Genomic DNA, 17,840 nt, shown 5'->3' on the forward strand with positions numbered 1-17,840 from the left:
GGGATGAGAAACATGAGGAATGTAGACAGGGAGTGGTGAGGTAAAGAGAATGGTACTGGGGCAGGTTGGTGGGGTGGGACAGAAGACTCTGTGCCCACTAAATAATGCTCCCTTCCAGAGCCTGCAGTGGAACCCAAGATTCCTGAGTCCCACCATGCCCCTGCTGTCAGCAAATATCTGTGAAACCTACTGGCAAAGTGTCCCATTCCCCTTTAGTTGTGGTCACATAAAGGAGGCCCACCTATTACTGCTACTATTGGTTACTCCATTAGCTAAAGTGGCAGAGGTCTTTGTGGTGGATCTAAAGGTTCCAATCCTGCTGATGACCCGTGTGGGTGTCAATGTGATGCCACCTGATGGAACTTCTAATTTTTCAGTTTACTTTTTTAAAATCCTAGGAAATGACACACTAAAAACTATATTAAAAGAACATTATCAAGGTTGCGAAGTCAAGCACTCAAAAGTTAGGAAATGCCAGAACTAAGACAGCCTGGGAAACCTTAATTCAGCCCCCTTGTGCATATGCATTATGACAGTCTTTAATTACATGATCACATAACTATTTTTTCCACAGGATCATTGCCTCAGTCAGTGCATAAAATGGACCTGCTTTGGGGGTGAATCAGGGTTGTGTAGTTTAGCAGACTGTTGTCCATAGGATTCCTGCTCCATTTGGTGCAGAAGTAGGAAGATGCATGGTGAATGTGGCAGGGGATTACAAGAAAAGGATCTCATGGTTAAGGCAGTTGAATGCCGCCCTGGAGGGTTGGATTCTATCCCTTTCTCTGCCCCAAAGGCCCAGATACACACAGTGATCCGCAAAAAGATTTAGGAATTGCAGTGGAACAGCTTCAACAGGAGAGATTGAGCCTACATCAGAATGTTTCATAGCTCAGTGATTAGGGTAATCTTCTGAGAGAGAGGGGAAATCTCTGTTCAAATCCTTTCTCCCCTATTTGACAGAGAGGGGGGAACTGAACCTGGGTCTCCCACATACCAGGTGAGTGTGCTAACCACTAGGCTAAAAGTGATAAGGGAGACACTACCACCTTCTCTCACAAATTTGCTATAGGACTGATCTTATAGGTAGCCTCTGCTCAGGCCCCACAGGTGAGGTAGCGGGAGGAACACCTATCTTCCCCCATTTTCTGGATCATTCTGGGACTTAGACAAGAGATAGACATTCAGATGCCTATTGTGAGGGACATGCCCAGAGGCGGAAATGAAGGCACCAGGGGAACTTTTACCCTGAAAACTTAGGTGCCAACTGAGTATAGGTTTTGTGAGAGCCACAGTTTTGTGGTTTGCAGTGGAATTTAGGGGTTTAAGTACCTATGTATCTTTGTGTGTCTGAGCCATTGTTCCTATGTGATGCTAGGCAAGTCCTTTAAACCAGCCTCTCACAGCTGCTCACCAGTTCTGTATTTCTCATTTCTGGGTGCCTGGCTTGAGAGTCTGGTGTCTGATTTGCAGAAATGTTGAGTGGCATATAACACATAGTAGGTTATAAATAATATATATCTTTGTTTGTATAACATTTAGACTGAACGCACCCTGGGGACATGGATTTGTCTCTTCTATGTCTGTAAAGTACTATGTACATCTCTGATGCTTTACAAATAATTACACACTAAAAAACTCCATTAACCTACTGTATGTTATTTTGGGCAAGTCATTTTCTCTGTCTGTACTTCTATTTCCCTTCCCACCCTTTGTCTCTCTGATCTGTTTAGGCTGTAAGCTCTTCAGGTCAGGGTCTGGCTCTGGCTCCTAACTTTGTTTTCATACATCACCTAGCACAATGGGGCAATGATCTCTTTAGCTCTTCTAAGAGGTACTGTATATAATTTATTAGTTGTATTGCATGTGTAGCAGTGATATGTGAAATTGCATTTTTCGTGCACCTTTCACCAGATCACCTTTATTCTTCCAACTCATTCATCTCCATTCTCCACAGAAATTACTTCTAGCATTCATCATTCATATATAATTGCAGACACACACAAGCATGGGTGAATTTTGTAGAACATTGATACCTAATTACCTATTTGAAACCTCAGTTAGATGTATAAATGCTAAAAAAAAAAATTAAAAAAATTGATTCATCTTTATTTGTGCCTGCAAAATTCCACCCTCTTATTTGTGTCATAAAAAGCCAGTGCAAAACGAAGCCGCTTTGGAAAACTTGTTCTGATTTCCACAATGCTTAGAGTATGCAGTGATTTCCTCTGCTATAGAGCAGGACCCACAACTGCGGAGTTCTACTGTGCAGATCCTCTTTGTGCAGATTCATCTTTCAAGGCCCTGCATTGTGGTGTCCTTTCTTGGCCAATGAGAGGAAAATGGGCTAAGGAATTTTACTGGGGTCTTTTAAGTAGTAGCAAAAAGTACTAACCAGCCTAATAGGTGTTCCTTATTAAAATAAGTGATATTGTAGTTACTTTGTGACAATTCCTAGGGTTCTTGAGCTGTTTCCCAGCATATGTTAATAGAGATTTCAACTTGTCATTTCAAAAACTGACTAAATAATCAGGCTTTGAAAAAAGCATTGTTTTTTCTCTTATTCAAATACACAGTCACCGCTCCGCAATGATAGATGGAAGTAAGCAGGGGCAGCAAGAGAGGAATTTACCCTTAACTGCTAAAAACAGAGTGGCCATGTAAGATGTAGCAAACTACTGTAGAATCCTTTTTGAAAATTACTAGTTTGGGGATATGATCCAAATATTTGAACTGCAATCCATTACTTTCTTTTATTTGTATATAAAACATCTTTCTTCATCTGAAGATAGTCTTGTGGTTAAGGTACTGCAGTGGGATTTGAGGCATCTGGGTTAAATTGCCAGGTTTGCCACAGACTTTTTTAAAATACTCACATAAGATGTCAAACTGATAACACCAGAAACTGAAATGTTCATTCGCAGAAGCTATTTTTCCCACATGTTGTTTCACCAATGTGACTCATTCTCATTCTCTTTGGAAGGACTGCTTCCTAAAGATTAGTTAAAAGATGCTCAGATACCATACTGAGGAGCATGATATTAATACTTACCTAGGTACATTCAATCCTTGGATTTTCTCCTGGGTGTGAGAACAAAGCTGCTAATTAGTGCTAATTGCCATGGTTTGGTTTTTGTACATTTTCCATATTTATAACTAGTTGGTATATGTATTGACATTTTGAGATCCATTCATTTTATATGTAATTAAAGCTGATTATCAAAATGAATTTAATTATCTACTGAAGCAATTGCACTAGAAAATGCTCTCACTTAATAATTATATATATTAAATTTTAAATCTATATTCTTTATATAAAATATTTTTAAAAGTAAATTAACTATTTTGTATTTTTCCAATTGCTTTGCAAGATCGAGTAGCTATCTTAGATGGTGCACTTATTATAAACTTCAGGTCAAACAGCCCCCTTTGTGAAGAATAGCTAGTGGTAATGGGCCCTGATGGTACAAAACTGTGGAGGTCCTCCTCGCAGTGTTTTCACTAAATTCTTTTGGCTAGGGCATGGGTTTGCCTTTCTCAAAAGGAGGAGGTGGTTGGGCCCCAGACTATATAGATCCTGAGGGTTCACTAAAGGCATGGGGCTATTCCAACAGAGACTTTGTGCCTGTACATTGTTCCAGAGTCCTTTATCCCCTCTTTTATTGGACCTGTTCTAGAAGGGACTTTCCAGATTGAAGCTGCCCTGAGCCCTCCATTCTTAGGGAGCAGCTACAGTACTGAGGACCTTTCACTAAAGGTGATACAGTATCAGACTGTAATCTGTTTGTGGCAATTTCCTGCTGGTTGACAGAAGGAAACATGCATGTAACAACCTTCCCCGTCACTCATGTTTAGATTCCTGGAGGACGTTCTGTGGATTAGGGATTTGTTATAACTGCTTAATTTTACTAAACGAATGTTTTCAAAATTTCTCATTCCGTTCCACATTTCAGAATCTATTAGTGAAAGGTTACAATTCTGACAGTGCAAAACCATCTGGTGCTATTTTACCTTGAAGAAGGTCATTGTTGATCCATCTCTAACAGCCCCATATTCTATCTTGGTTTGCTTTGCCAAATCATCTGCTGAATCGATGGGGGATTCCATTCTCTCAACTGTCAGGAAGGCAGCCAAGTTGGCAGTGTAGGATGAGATTATGATTAAGGTGAAAAACCACCATATTCCTCCAACTATTCTGGTAGAAAGAGCTTTAGGCATCAGCTCTGATCCTGTTATAATATCATCAAAACAATCATATTAAAACATGTTGAAAGAAGTCTTTCTCTGGCAGTAGATTATTTTTAGGAGCATAATACATTTATGAACCACAGAATAATAAAAGAAATCTACACAGTAATCTCACATATGTACAGATAACATTTATAATGGTAACATACTTTAAAGGGGATGTATGCCATGATACCTAACAAACACATGATTATCCATGGGTCTGAACACCAATTTGTCTTTGAGATAATGTCACCTTTGGAGTTAACCTTTTAGACTCCTAGCAAGCTATACTAGCCATTTATCTGTATCTTAACTGCTTGTTACAAGTACTCTAATGAGGCTTTAAGCCTTAAACCTTCAGAAGAACAATACAGTAGAACCTCAGAGGTTTGAATACCTTGGGAATGGAGTTTATTCGTAACTCTGAACAAAATGTTATGGTTGGTCTTTCAAAAGTTTACAACTGAGCATTGATGTAATACAGCTTTGAAACTTTACTATGCAGAAGAAAAATGCTGCTCTCCCTTTATTTTATTAGTAGTTTATATTTAACACAGTTCTGTACTGTATTTGCTTTTTTTGGGGTGGGGGGTATTTGCAGTTGCCTGATTGTGTACTTCCGGTTCCAAATGAGATGTGTAGTTGACTGGTCAGTTCATAACTCTGAGGTTCTACTGTATCCCATTCACCACTTAGAGGAAGTGCTTAAAAAGATGCTTTGCTCTGTGTCTCTTATCTACACATGCTGGTATGTATGGTCCTGCAGCCCTCACTCAGACAAACAGTATCACCGCAGTCAGTAGTGTTCCAGTAAAGTCAGTGGGACTTACTCACATGAATAAGGGCTGCAGGGGTCAAGACCTAAAATATGTAGTCTTATAAGCCTATACTTAGTTTTCAAGTGCAGTCCCTTCTGGATCTCTACATGATGGTGCAATGTTACGAATAATAAATTAATCCCAGTTTAAAGGTCAGAATGCTGACTGAAATGGCATGAGCATATCTGACTGCACATCTCACATTGTGAGACTAGGACAATAAATGGATAATTTGTATGTTTCATTTTACTTTTTAAGGGCATATAATTGACTCAGGAGGGTTGAATTTGATCCCAGCTGTGAAGCAAAGTACTCCTAAACATTACGAGCCAAATTCTGCCCTGACTGACACAGTATGCAACCTTGCTGACTTCAGTGGATTGCCTGGGGTTTAAGGCCCAGATTCAGACACGCACTTGATTGTGTGCTTATAGTCAACTGACTTCAGTTTAACATCAGAGTTAAGCACAGTGCATAAGTGTTTTGATGAATAAGGATGGACTTAAGCAAATGCTTAAGTGCTGGCTGAACTGGGGTCTGAGTGTGTACAGAATTTGATTTAACTAATATTCATTATTGTTAGAGAAAGGTCCCTGTTGTTGAAGTGTTATGTCATCTCATCTACTTAATGATTAGGAACTTCAGACATTTCACAGAAAGTATTTAAGACCTTGGAAGATTTAAACATAAAAACTCTATACAATTTGAGCAAAAGTTGAAAGGGTAATAATCTTCCAAACCACAGGCAAACAGATTTAATGTAGCTTTTTATAAATATATGTACATCTCTCTTAAAGGTCAGAGCTAAGCATAGCCGAGGGCTCTGAGTACATTGATGTAGCTACCAAATTATGAGAGGTAACAGCAAAGCTGACTTCCTGCCGTGTGTAGCCTTTGTGTTGCACTGATTTTAAACTAGGCCAACAGTCTAAAAGTAGAGGTTCCTATTTAATTTAGGGAATCTTAATGTATCATTTCAAGAGCTGCAGATTCATCCAGATTTATGTTTGTTAATTGTGCTTTTCTTGGTGCTTTATCAGACTAGATTTTTTTAAATGTAGTGAAACACGATTTTTTTATTCCTAAGGATGTATTTATTTCTGAAGTGTAGTTGACCTAGCAAACGTAAGAGCAGGCTGCTAGGTATGCTGATTCAGATCTTCATGAAGATGTCATTTTCTAAAAGCCTAGATAGTTGTAGGAATATAAAAGATGTAGTTAGACACTGGTACAATCCTAGTTTTAATGTATAGTGATAGTAATAGCAACTAAACTTCAGAAACCTTAGCAGCTTGCCATAAAAGCTGGTAGTGCAGCCTTACAGTTAGAGGTACACGATAATAGATGGAGGTGGAGAAACTCTTGGCTACTGTAGCTTTTTGGCAAAATTATAATACTCCAATGGTTTTCTCCAGTGGCAAATTAGTTGTATAAATCTTTAATCTAATTAAACTAAGGACAGTACATTTTAACCTGCCACAGAGTGTTATAAGCAAGGCGATTGATCTTGTAAGATGCTGAGCACCCTCCAGTCTCACAAAAGTCAATCGGAGTTGAGTGGGGTTCAGCATATTGCGGGATCAGGACCGTGATTTTTTTCAGTATTCACCATCTCTTGGAACCCGATTCAGGAAAGTGCGTAAGCACATGCTTTAGTTTCATTGACGTAATCTTGTGAGACTTAAGCTCTAAGTTTTAAAGGTAAGAATGTGCTTATGCATTTTGTTGAATTCAGGCCTTAGTAGGTCACTTGAGTTTTTACAAGTAATAGTTTCTCATACATTTTTTAATTATCTGCTCACTATAATTAGAAGTATGCCATGTTTGGATACCTTCAAAGACCAGAGGAAATATCTGGATTGAGAACTTCAAGGGAATGGGGAAATAACGTCTAAGTAAAATGTTACTAGTAAGATTCAGGGTCAGAGACAATACTTGCTGAAGTCTCTCTAGTGCCTTTTTATGGCAGACATGACAGCCAATCCTGATCCAGACTTTGCTCACGCTCTGTAGAAAAGAGAAAGTCTGATCATCACATTTTAAAATTTAATAAACAAGTGGCTTCCAATCAAGCACAACAAGCAGCTTCTGTTAACAAGAAAGAGCATAACAATAGATGCAGAGGTTAGCAACCATTCATCTCTTGTTCAAACTCTACATGTTACTGATGGTGCACTTACAGTCACACGTACCACAAGTTTGTACATGGAAACATTTGCTTCGCCTTACAAATGTTTTTGTAAAGCTTCTTGAAAGACAAGCAGAGTCTGGTTGGGGCTGACTGTCATGTACCCAAGGTAGTGGTAACTAGTAGACACTGCATCCCACAGTTTGCTGTGGATGATGGTAAACTCCAAAAAGGCAGGACATTAAAAACACAAAATCTTGGGGCACTCTCACACACAAGGCAGTCACAATTATATACACACACCTGCCTGATACTGTAAAACCTTAGTCTGTACTTTACAGATACATTGGAAAAAAACCCAAAAACACCTTATCTCCAATCTTCAAAATAATTTTGGTGAGGATCTGTGTGTCTGATGAATATACCAATAAAACTTTGTGGATGTGTTATCCTAGTTACAGTGTGAAATTTCGTCACCACCCTGTCTAAGAAAAATTCCTTTTTTTAGGAATAATAATTTATTATTATTTTTTTTTACAAAATCCAAATTGGTATTCATGCCTATGAAAAGAATAAATTGTATCTGAATGAATGTAGGTATTCCTTCCTTTCTTAAATATTTGGGAATTTAATACCAATGTATTGCTGCGACTTCCTTATGTGTTGCCTTTTTTTGGGGTGGGGGAGGAGGGGAAATGTTTTCAGAGATGTTGAATGGAGCCCCGTATTGATACAATATAGCCCTTTAATGGGAAGCCTCAGTATACACATGCCATAAGCATAAGTATTTAAAGTACATGTATCTGCGTGACTTCCCCTATCGAGTGCACTTCGTGCCCTTCATTGTCATGCGAGTATCTGTGTGAAGTTTCCAAAATTCAGCAGCAACTGGGACTTGACTTGGTTAATTCTAAGGTTGGATGCATTTACAAGAGCATGGGACTCAAACCTGCAGAAAAGCCAATAAAAATAGGTTTTGTTTTGGTTTTAAATAAAAGTTTGGCAATTGCCAACAAAATTTAACAATCTTTGTGAAGTAATACCTTTTGACTGGCTGGTCCTGTATGTGTTCGCTATGGCTATTACTGTCTATATTGGGATGAAGCCTACGCAAATAGAGATTTTTCCTGTTTTCAGTGTAGGAATTTTAGATTTCTCATCAATAAAAATACCTTTGTAGTCATCTGGCTCTTATTTTCTGTTTTGTCCACAGAAGCTCCCATATGGGACAGCTGACTTTATACTTTCTTGTATGTTTTCCCTTCTAATTTCTGCAGGTACCATATTTTGTACTTAAGCAGGTGTCAGTTTAATTTCCCTCTCCCCCCAACCCCACTTCACTGTGTAATCTGCTTTTTTAATTTCTGAGATCAGGTTTTACAATATATGCGGTAGCTACAGATGGTGGAGTTTACCAGCACAGAAGCCCTTGAGCAGACTGTGGGATGTGTGCAATAATGATGTGTAACCGGTGTACCTTGCTGCATGAGAGCTCCAACTCCAAACCAGAAACTATTAAGTAAAGTAAAATTGTTTTCCACCACATCTGAGTCAGGGTTGCACGGGTGGGGGTTATACCACTCATAGGGTGTAAACCTGTGGTAGTTAACAGAAACAGTCTGTAAACATCAGATAAAATACACACTGAGCCAGCAAACCTGCTAAAGAATGCAGAAAATGAAAAGATTAATGAAGAAAATAACCAAAACTAAAGCATAGATATGTGTACCGTTACCATATGCAAGCTGCAGAGCAGCACTGCACTGCAGGGAGGGGCTTTCAGAGCTCCAGTTTTAGCATAAGCCCTACTTCATTAATCCTAATGCTCTTTGACTGTAATCCTCAAATATAAGACTACTGTTTCTTTCAAAGTTCCCAGTCATTCCCCTAGCCACGCGACTGATGACCTGCAGAGAAGGGGATGCACTGATTCCATGTAGCTGCTCCCTGGTGAAGCACAAAAGATAAATGGCACTCTAAAAGCAGTGCCTTTGGAGTACTCTCTATATAAAGAACTGGCATTGGGCATGACAAAAAAACTATATTACAAGACCTGTTGGTGTTATGATATTAATTTTTGTGCCACTTTCTCCAATAGGTTACAGCACTTTAATAAGTTGTTGTTACTTTGCAGGAGTAATTTCAGTGCTTAAAAACCATAGGGTATATTTTCAGTATCATGTACAGAGAATTAGGCAGCCAGTTTCCCCTTAATGAGTGGAAGAATAGTGCTTAATTCCCAGCACACCTTGCTGAAAATGCAAAATCTATACCCTATTATGGTAGGCAAAATAGTTGGCAAAGTTGCTTTAAAGATTGTTCCTCCCCATGGTACTGTGCCTGCTGCTTCTCAGCTCTGCAGGGCACATTAGGTACATTCCTGCTGAAGTTTATGAATATAGCTTTAATTGACAATGCCATGCTAATACATTTTAATTACTGTTTCGGCAATATAATTAAGCTTTGAATTTATGCACTCTTGCAACCAGAGCGCTACGCTAAGCTGAAGTAATGAATGCTGATAGTAATGAACGTACTAATTGAAACAGTAGGTAGCTTAAGATGCCATTTAACTAAACAATATCATCATCACTAGTACAATAGTTGTTAAACATAATTGCAAAAGGCAATATAAAGATTAAAGACAAAAAATTTCTACATATGCCATTTAAAAAAAAACAAAAACAAAAACAAGCCATTACATTCCAGCAAGTTTTTCACTGTGCTAATAGAGTGAAAACCACCTTTCTACAATCAATGAAATTGTTCTTATCTAGATTTGTGCACAAAGGGTGAAACTCATCCCTGTGAGCCATGGTCTATGTACCAGCTAACTTGCATATAAGCCATCAAAGTGCAAAGGCCTTCTGCTGGGCATTCACACACACTGAATTACAATGTCAACATGTTACAAGGAGTGTAAAACAGAAATTGTGCATGATCTTTTGCTGGGAGTCTTGCACTGCAAATTGAGCAGGGCTGGGCTCTTACTTTTTTTAAGTAATAAACATATTCTGTAGCTTAGACAAAAATGTGTCTACAACAGAAGGAACAAAATGGCAACTGCTAGAAAATAGCAATAAAATTCAGTCGGCAGAACTACTTCTGCCAGACTAGAAAGGCTTTATTTTATTATATGACCTTTTGATTATTCAAAGAGCAAAAGTAACTACAGTTGATATTTTTAAAAATTTTGTGCTAGTATATCAGTGACTCATTCTCTATTAGAGTTAAATATCAGATTTTCTTGTTATGCACCTTATTCTGTGCAATGTACCGTATAAAATGTTGATGCAATGAACAGAGGAGGGGCAGGTCAATGATTTTATTCCAGGACTTGGCTAACCTAGGAAATTTCTGTTAATATTTTCATTGTTGTTTCTCCTCATTTGTTTCCATCAGTGGGAGCAGTAGTGTAGACAAGATGTTGTAGGTTGCTGGCAGTTAAGCATTATCTCATGCAGGGGCGGCTCTAGGAATTTGGCCGCCCCAAGCAGGGTGGCATGCCGCAGGGGGCGCGCTGCCGGTCGCCCTCTTGCAGATGTGCCCGCGGAGGGTGCGCTGGGAGGGCGGCAGGCGGCTCCGGCGGACCTTCCGCAGTCATGCCTGCAGGAGGTCCACCGGAGCCGCGGGACCAGCGAACCCTCCGCAGGCATGACTGCGGAAGGTCCGCTGGAGCCGCCTGCCGCCCTGCCGGCAAAATGCCGCCCCAAGCGTGCGCTTGGCGTGCTGGGGTCTGGAGCCGGCCCTGACCTCATGTAGGGTTTCTATTAGCAAAGTTTTATGACATTATGCCTATATCATTGATAGACACCTATGCTAGCACTTCCACCACTGATATCACCAGTGGAGATGAAATGAAGGTGGCAACAGAGAGACATTTTAGCAGAACATTATTAGTGTAGTCACAGCTAATGTGGAGAAGAATTAAAAAGAAACTGTAAAAATCAGTAACTTTACAAATAGTGATAAGGCATAGCTATTTGTTTAATTATTATGACACTTTATACAAAATTTAAATAACAATGGTAATGCTACATAAGACCTAAGAAGAACTAAGATATGAGTCATGCCACTGAAAAAAAAATCTTTAGAAGTACAACAGACATGTCCATAAATATTATCCCTGAATATTTCTCTCAATGAGAGGGCAACAATAAACAATGAAGTGTATTTGTTATAGCACTGCTAGAATAGTGGAGATTTGTGTGTGAGGGTCTTCTTGAGCTCTGCCCCCAGTATCTCGCCAAAAGGTTCTTGAGAATTGACCTTTTCAATGCATGGTGAAAAAAGCAAATCTTTAACAGATGAAAAACAGATTTGGAGGTGTGAATGGACTATTCTGGCTTTTCCTAGATGTGTAGTCAGAGTCCTAGCGTGTTGAAGCAAGTTTAAATGTCAGATGTTTACTAAACACTTCAGCATAACTATTTGCCAACTAATTTAGCACTGCTTCTAGATACCAGTTCAGCAAAGCACTCAAGCAGGCTTTTAAGTTCCATTGACATGAATAAAACTTTATTAAGTCATTTGCTGAATTGGGCCCTGAGTCTCCTGTTTTCCTAAATAAGTAATCAGCAAGAATAATAAAGCTTGATATGTCTAAGGATTTTTTTTAAAATTAGAAAATGAGAATTATCATTGTTCCAGGGGCAAAGTACTGGTTTTACCTAAAGGGAGCAACGTTTAGCGGTTGAGAGAGTGAAACACAAGGGATGATGATTCAATAATATTTTCCTCTTTTTTGTTTGTGTTCATTTGGGCATGCATTTGGGTATAGCCCATTGGGTGGCTTTCTTGATTACTTGGCATATCCGGTGCATTCTTTCATATACGTAAAGCTTTGTCTGTTTTCTGAGTTTGACATGGCTTTCCTAGAGGATTTACAGGGCTGAGGGCAAACTGGGGCTTGCTTTTTTTTTTTTTTCCCTTCTCCCTGTTCCTGGGTGGAGAAGGCTGTGGGATGTTTTTAGTCTTGGCGCACAACAACAGAACGAAGTTAATCTGTCACTGATGGGCAGATTGAATATCAGCCATGAATGAGACGATGATTTGTGTGCAGTTAGAATTATTATTCATGGTACAGTGAGCTACTGCAAGAGCTTGTGGGAAATCATGACTAATTGTGCACAGTCTTGTGGCTGATATGAGATTAGCCGTCAGTGATGGATGAACTCTTTCTGTCACCCAGGACCTACACTAATGAGTTGTCCCATGATCCTCTACCCACACTCTAAGCGGTTTAAAACAAAACAACAATAAAACCTACAAATTGCCCCCATCACTGTAGTTTGCCTTGGGCACTGGTGCTGAAACCAGCAAGCAGACAAAGTTTGACATATATGAAAGAGTGCATTTGGACAGTGCATCCACTTGAAAAGAAAGCTGTTCTGTGGGCCATAAAGAAATACACAACCACATCCAACTGACCTCTGTGGGACTGCTCTTGTAAATAAGGGAGCTCACCAATTAAAAGAAATCATAATTTGTGGTGCGGGGAACTCATGACAAGAACTATGTAACTCATCTCAGAGCTGTACAGGAAATCAGACGGTATGTATACATATTATCAGAATGACTAACATGGGGCTATTATAATGATGCTATTTTATTACATTTGCTCTTTCATTGTGGTCTCTGGAATCAAAAGATACAATTTTAATTGACTCAAATTAGTTTGCGTGTAAGCAGAGTCAGGATGAGCTCTACCCTGACATCTGGTGGTGAATTGTGGCGAGTTGTGGAAAAGAACTTCAGGGGCTGATCTTGTTTGCAGAGGCACACCCACCCCGCCTAGCATGAACCCACAGCAGCCCAAATGGTCACTTTGGCTGCTGTGGGATCCCTAGTTTCTCTGTTATTGGGGCAGGAAGAATAAAGGGTTGTTACCCTGATTATGTGAATCAAGGACAATGAAAGTGTTTTATGACAGAGGGACTCGCTATCAACTAAGTAGCACTCGCTAGACAAGGGACATGGGTTTCAAAACCCAGTGAATTGAGAGAGGCTGGGGACAAGTATTTGTACCTGATGGTATGGGCCCCTTTTGAGGGCCTGAAATACCAATTGCACCACCTCCTCTCTCTACTGTGGAATATCAGAGCTAATTTTAATTCCATTAGGAGTCTAGTTACAGGCTGCTGAGCTGAATTCACTTTGGGCCAATGGTGCACCAGAACTGAGGCTTGCCTACTACAAGCTGAAATCACTAAAGAGCTAACATTACTGAGAGTTGAAATCACTGAGTGCTTGGGTGGGGGTGAAGATATATTGCTGAGCAGTTTGTGGGATGACTGGAGCAGCTCGCAGGACAGCTGGTGGAGTGGAGTGCAGCGGCTAGCAGAGCGGAGCAGTTCGTGGAACGGCTGGAGTGGCTCACAGGACAGCTGGAAAAGTGGAGCGGCTGGTGGTGAAGGCTGCAGCAGAACCCCATGGAGAGGCAGGCAGTCGGCCTCGGACCACGTAAGGTGCCCCTTAACACTGCTGTGCCCCCTCCATCCCCCCCGCACCCCCCGGGCTGGGAGGTAAAACCCTGCAGATAAACTTTTGAACTCTAGGGCTGCACTGACCAGGGACAGAGAGTTTTGGGTTGTTGGACTTTTGGGTGATTTTTGGGTTGCTGGACTCAAGAGACTTTTGGGGTGTTGGACTTTTGGGATTTTGGGTGATTTTTTTGGGTTGCTGGACTTAAGACCTTGAGGGGAAAAGGATACTGCCAAACTTACTGTGGGGTGAGGGGGGGTGTCTTTTACTCATGGTTTGTGTTATGAATTCTGTTTGTGGTGTTTCCCCAACATAATGCCGCATTGTTTCCCTCCTTTATTAAAAGGATTTTGCTACACTCAGAGACTGTGCTTGCGCGAGGGGAAGTATTGCCTCTTAGAGACACCTGGGGGTGGTATGTAATTGTCCCAGGTCATTGGGTGGGGGCACGAGATGGTTTTGCATTGTGTTATTGAAAGGGAACTCCTAGATACTGAACCTGGCCCTTGTTGCTGCCAACTCAGATGGGCAGAAGGGTTACATGAGCATTTACAAGAGTTTTGTATTAAATGTTTACATTGTATCTTTACTCTGATGTGAGGAATATTTAGAATTTCAACAATACAGCATTACAGTTTTATATATTATCCTATAGTTACCTGTATTATATAAATGTTAGACCATGAAGAGTTACATTATTTGAAACTTATTTTCTTGTAGTATCTACTCTGATGCTCTTTTTCCTTCATTAGTGTGAATTATGTCATTGTTTTATATTCAAAGCAATACATAATAAAATTGGGGGAAAAGCTTTACAGGGTATCAGAAGAAAAAAAAATTGTTGGTAATGGAAAAACCAGTAACTCAGACAAATATTTTTATGTATATTCCTAGGAAGGAGGAGGAAAGTTTGGAAAATGTTCAATAAATAGTGATGAAAATTATAATTCCAAATAGTGGAAAAAGTAAAAATAAATGACTTTTTACAGAGTCTTAGTATGGATATCAAATGCCATCAGAAAAAAAAATATGTTTCAAATATGGCATCCAAGGGATGTTGAATTAATATTTTCTATATAAAATATTGAAATTCCTTAGGAAGGGATATCTTGGAAAGTTTCATATGCAGTGTGGATGTCTGATCCCACAAACCTTTATTCAAATGGCTAACCCTTATTTATACCAGTAGTAGCATTGAAGTTAATGTGACTACTTATATATGAACTATTCATGTAAGAAAGGCATTGGAACATCAGACTCCAGAATTGCTAAGAAAGGAGTATTGCTGAACTCTGTCAATCATATTAATATTAATATTTTTCCTTTTCAGTTTTTAAACACAATTCGTTGAACTTTTCATTAATCGAGTCCCCCCCCTTTCCCCCCATTTCTAAATTTGTCATTTCTAAACTTCTTGTATCCTATTAGGAGTTTGCTCTTCCATGGGTTAGGAGTTCATTGTTAGCAGAGGCCCTGATTCAGGACAGCATATAAGCATATGCTTAATTTTAAGTCCTGTTCAAGTTAAACACATGCTCCCCTGGATCATAAGTGCCTTCCTGGATATGGCTCTCACTTGGGATTTGAGAGTACACTATGCTTTGTACCTCCTGTGACAATTCACTTTAGAGAGAGGTATGGGAACATCTTGCAGAGTGAAGCCCTTAGGTTCTCTGTTATGCTATCCTGAATTTTCAGAGTGAATTGATCTGAGCTGACTTCCACCCTTCAGCAACAAAGATTTTCAGATTCTCTCTTGGCTTTTAACTGTATGCACTGTTAGTTGAAAAGTGCAGTGTTTATAAAGGAGTAACTATATGCTGAAAAGCAGTTGTATGCACTATTTTCATTTCTATTAAGTAACTGATGACAAATTTTATCAGTTTTATTTTTTCTCCCTTAAACTCTTAAGTAAAGAACAATCCCATCACACTAAGAATATTTATTTTCATATACAAAATAATGCAAGACAACCCTTCCGGAATGCAATGTTTTTGCTACTGTATAAAATTCCTAGAATATCATTAAATTGTCATTAGTGGAGTGAGTATATGTTGTGTGATCAGTGCAACACATATATGATAAAAGGGAAGTAAAGAGGTTGTCTCTCACACAGTCTTTAAACTTACCTTGCAATTACAAAGAGTACACAACTGACTCCAAGGCAGGCTAGGAGGACATACATCCAAATATCAGGAGAAAGAGGGTTGAGAAAGGAGAAAACACCAGGATTTGTGCCATTGGGTTTCCGGTACAAAATACTGATCCCCAGCGTCATGAAGGGTTTTGAAAAGTCGATTACTTTCTCCCTTACATAGGTGATAGTGAGAGGAGCAACCGCCAGATCGGCTTTCTGGGAACACAAATTGGAAAATATTCTCATTTTCTTTGCATTCAACAAGCATATTTTTATTCCTTCCACCTTTTCCCATGGGTATTAAACAAGCTAAAACAAACATGTCTAGTTTTGCCTAGAAGCTGAACTGTAATTGAGTGTAAAATAAAAATTCTTGGTTTTCTTATTAAAGGTCATTGTGGGCAGAAAACTACTTCAGAAGAGCTATAGTAATTTGAGTATGACTGAAACAGTTTACATCAAGAAATTGTGGCAAAACAGTGTATTATTAGGACGTTACCAGAAGCAGAATGGACATGTCTGAAATATTGTTCATGGGAAGTGAGCACCCAAACAAATCAAAGCTTTTCCTTGTCTTTGCAGACACCAAGATCCTTTGATGCAACAATATGGGAACCTTTCCAATGCATAGGGTAGGGCATGATTTGCAGAGCCTGCAGGGGGGCTCAGCACCGCTCATGAACTGCAGAGCAGTGAAATGCAGCGGCTCCCTGCCTACTGTTGTGCAGGGGAGATTGGGTCTACTGGTATGGAGATTTAACTATCATTGCTGCAGAGTAAGGGCCCAGGTGCTGGGTGAACTACTGTAGTCTCAGGGCTGTCATAGTAGCCATGGATCAGGTCTACAGTGTGGGGTAATGTATTTCTTCCCTCCTAGAATACCCCAGCACAGGGGGGAAGGATTTCTCCCCAAAATGCAGACCCTAAGTGCTTGTCTTTGTTCAAGGGCTTTTCTGCTCTGTGAAAATGGCTAGTCCTCCTGTTAATGTAAACACTTCATTTGACTTGGCTTCTTATAAACTATCTTAGGTTAAAGTAGAATAAAGACAGAACAATTCATTCTTACATGATCTATGAGTTCTTTGACCATCCCATTCCACTCTCCTTTGTCATTCTGGGCTCCATATTTACCATCAGAAACTAGTTTGACCTCATAGATGAAGCCTAAAATATTTGACAGTTCCTTCAACAAATCCAGGCAATATCCTTCGAATCTGTCATTTCCATACAAGGGCTTATCAGACTTTTTGTACATAACATAGGGATCTTCCTATAGAATAAACACATCAAATATGTAACAATAGAAATGAGGTACATTTCAGATAATTTCCATTTATACATTACACAAATAGTTGGATGATTTACTACAATTGTATAGGTGCAACAAATTTACTATGTCCATTAAAAATCATCTTAGATATGTTAGTAAATTGCCCAAATCAATCAGCTATAAATGTACTGTGTCTGAGTTTCATGGGATCTGAGGGCCTGTTACTCCCATTGGCTTTAATTAGAGTTGTTGGTGCTCAGCACCTCCAAAATCAGGCCCAAGATCTATACTATATAATGTGCCATGTTAAGGGATGGGTAAGGATACTGCAGTAGTACAATAAATACTAGACCAAGAATCATAAAATAACCCTAAAAATTGACTTTCTAAATAAAACAAACCTTAAAAAGTATGAAATAATATAGCCATCGACTGGAATATATTAATGGGAGAGAATAAAAAAATAGCATAGGTAGAGTGGTTTTGTGCACATGGTATTTCCTTTTCAGCTCTGTGCAAGGCAGGTTTCTGTAGTTTTAACCTAAAGCGCAGGGCTCCTGGCAGTGGAAAGTCAGCAGAGAGGGAGTTGTGGCACAAGGAATCTCAACTTCCCTTTCTCAAGGGAACCCAGAACCAGCCAGCACAGCCAGGGCCGCCCAGAGGATTCAGGGGGCCTGGGGCAAAGTAATTTCAGGGGCCCCTTCCATAAAAAAAATTGCAATACTATAGAATACTATATTCTTGTGGGGGCCCCTGCAGGGCCCGGGGGAAATT

The 17,840-nt window shown here is 39.6% G+C and overlaps 1 protein-coding gene across 2 annotated transcripts in view; it reads right to left on the reverse strand.

Moving 5' to 3' along the window:
• The window catches only part of GRIK1 (glutamate ionotropic receptor kainate type subunit 1), a 240,982-nt gene that overhangs the window by 26,802 nt on the left and 196,340 nt on the right, over window positions 1-17,840 (reverse strand). For both annotated transcript variants that reach the window (XM_045002299.1, XM_045002298.1), the window contains exons 10-13: window positions 16,863-17,066; window positions 15,789-16,012; window positions 8,654-8,772; window positions 4,012-4,229 (exon numbers count right to left, since the gene is read on the reverse strand). In XM_045002299.1, the coding sequence (XP_044858234.1) occupies window positions 4,012-4,229; window positions 8,654-8,772; window positions 15,789-16,012; window positions 16,863-17,066 (765 nt within the window). The remainder of the gene's footprint in view (window positions 1-4,011; window positions 4,230-8,653; window positions 8,773-15,788; window positions 16,013-16,862; window positions 17,067-17,840) is intronic.

This window comes from Mauremys mutica, chromosome 1, assembly GCF_020497125.1.
Source record: "Mauremys mutica isolate MM-2020 ecotype Southern chromosome 1, ASM2049712v1, whole genome shotgun sequence".
NCBI classification, from domain to species: Eukaryota; Metazoa; Chordata; order Testudines; family Geoemydidae; genus Mauremys; species Mauremys mutica.